Source organism: Penaeus chinensis, chromosome 15 (assembly GCF_019202785.1).
Source record: "Penaeus chinensis breed Huanghai No. 1 chromosome 15, ASM1920278v2, whole genome shotgun sequence".
NCBI lineage: Eukaryota > Metazoa > Arthropoda > Malacostraca > Decapoda > Penaeidae > Penaeus > Penaeus chinensis.
Window position 1 is genome coordinate 24,176,633 of NC_061833.1, and position 2,111 is coordinate 24,178,743.

The 2,111-nt window shown below is 30.6% G+C and overlaps 1 protein-coding gene across 2 annotated transcripts in view; it reads right to left on the reverse strand.

Annotated features, from left to right (window-relative positions):
- Nucleotides 1–441: 441 nt before the first annotated feature.
- Nucleotides 442–2,111, reverse strand: part of LOC125032907 (melanotransferrin-like) — a 15,772-nt gene continuing 14,102 nt past the window's right edge. The window contains exons 17-18 of one of the 2 annotated variants that reach the window (XM_047624298.1): nt 1,839–1,970; nt 442–1,702 (exon numbers count right to left, since the gene is read on the reverse strand). In XM_047624298.1, the coding sequence (XP_047480254.1) occupies nt 1,858–1,970 (113 nt within the window). In that variant the 3' untranslated portion in view covers nt 442–1,702; nt 1,839–1,857. Of the gene's footprint in view, nt 1,707–1,838; nt 1,971–2,111 lie in introns of both variants that reach the window. The other variant, XM_047624296.1, reaches the window with a different exon arrangement.

Here is a 2,111-nt window from a genome sequence, read left to right on the forward strand (position 1 = left end):
ATTAGTAACATATGTTGCCTTATCACAAACCAAATTGTTATAAATGTATACAGTTTCTATACAAAACAAATTCCATGAGTATGAAGTCTCAAACATTACACAAAATATATAACCACAATGAATGAGCTTTTCCTATTTCAGTCTCTGAAAACTGAGTACTGACACTGGAAATGCTAATACCTGTCAGACTACCGTAGTGATGGATGTTACTCAGAGAATGCTTACACAGCACTAAATGTATTTTTTGTTGCAAAACTGAGATTTTCCAATCAAGAATAAAGGTAACCATTTACCATTTACATACTGGAAGTGGATAAAATGACCTCCCTTACAGACACATACATACTTTTGGAAGAGGGAAGAAGAAAAAAAATGTTTTGACATTTTTCGTAAGCATAATAACAATACCCTGTTAAGTGTATCTTACCCATGTAATTCTGATCTGCCTCATATATTCAGTATAAAATTATCCAGCACTGACCTATAAAAATAAACAATATGGAACTAGAAAGTAATCAGTTATGCAGATTACATGCTTACACTCCAGGAAGCATTTTAAGACTGGCAATTGAATTTACTTCATATCAGGGTTCATGAGATCCTGTCTGGAAAATATTTTTTTGCAAAGTACATTCCCTTCATCCAAACTCTGAAAAATATTTCCTTTAAGAAATTACTAGAAAAGTCTTGTTATAACTATAGCATTATAAAAATACTAACAGACACATGATAAATGTCCCATTATTTCAAATTCAGGCAAAATTGGCTTTGGTCTATTTGCACATCAATCAACAGAATCAATGATTCTACTGCGCAAGTATGTACATATGTATATATGTATAAATATATATATATATCTATGTATGCATGAATATGCAATTGTCCATATGTTTGCATGTGTTTTTGTGTATTTGTATGTGCTCTCATTTTTATGTGTATGTGCATGTATACATTCACTCACCAACTCACACACACACATATGTGTACATGTATCTAAACATGCACTAGTACATATGTACATCTGTTCAAACATCTGGGCAAGCTGATGGACAGCCAGATCAATATAAATCCAAAGACTATGGATTACCCTAGCTTACCAAAAATATACATCTATAGATCTGAATTACTTTCAATCTAAAGATCACAATACTAATATAAAACCATAACTGCCATTAACAATTTCAATACTAGCTGCTGCTGGTAAAGATAAAGCACTATTTAAAATAACAAAAATAATAATAAATACAAATAATAATATCTATAATTATTATAACTACTATTATATTATAATTATCATCATTATTATTATTACTGGTATTATTTTACTTTCAATACCATTATTACTATTACCATTATCAATATTCATTAAATTCACCTATTTGTGACATACATGGCTAGATAAGGAATGTTTTTTTTCAAATATGCATTTCAGTTTTTAATGTATAAAAAATACAATAGGATGTTACATTGTAAGACCTAATACACTGGGATGATCCTATGAATATTAATCTTTCAGTAATGCATACAATATAAAAACTGCTTGTAAGTGTGTTGGTACAAACACACCTTGGTTTTGAGATTCTGGAGCACAACCTAATTACGCATCTTCATGATCACAGCTGATTACAACAGCCAGAAGTACTGCTGTGTCTTGATAATATGATGATGCAGCATGGTCTCATTTCTAAGTTTTAACTAGATACTATCTGAAAAGAAAAAGAACTTGAATAGAAAAGAATACCATAGGGGTAAACTGTAACATACTCAAAGTTATGAAAGTAGTTTTACTTGAAATTTGGAAAACTTCAAAAATAAAATAAATAAATAAATTTACTTACAGTTGAGAGAAGCAGACCTTCAGTTTGCAAGACAGAGGATCACTAAAAATGCCATCAATGCCGATGACACTTGCAAACACGGGGACGAAGCAGTGCAATCTACTTCATAGCGTGCATTTAGGAACTCAATACCTAGTAGGGGTAATATATGCAAGCATCAATAGAAATACTTCCTATGAATGAATATAATAATGACAACAAATCTACACATTTAAAAAGGTTCCAGTTTTCTAAACACAACTTAAAGCAAGAATATTACATGATTACTCTTAC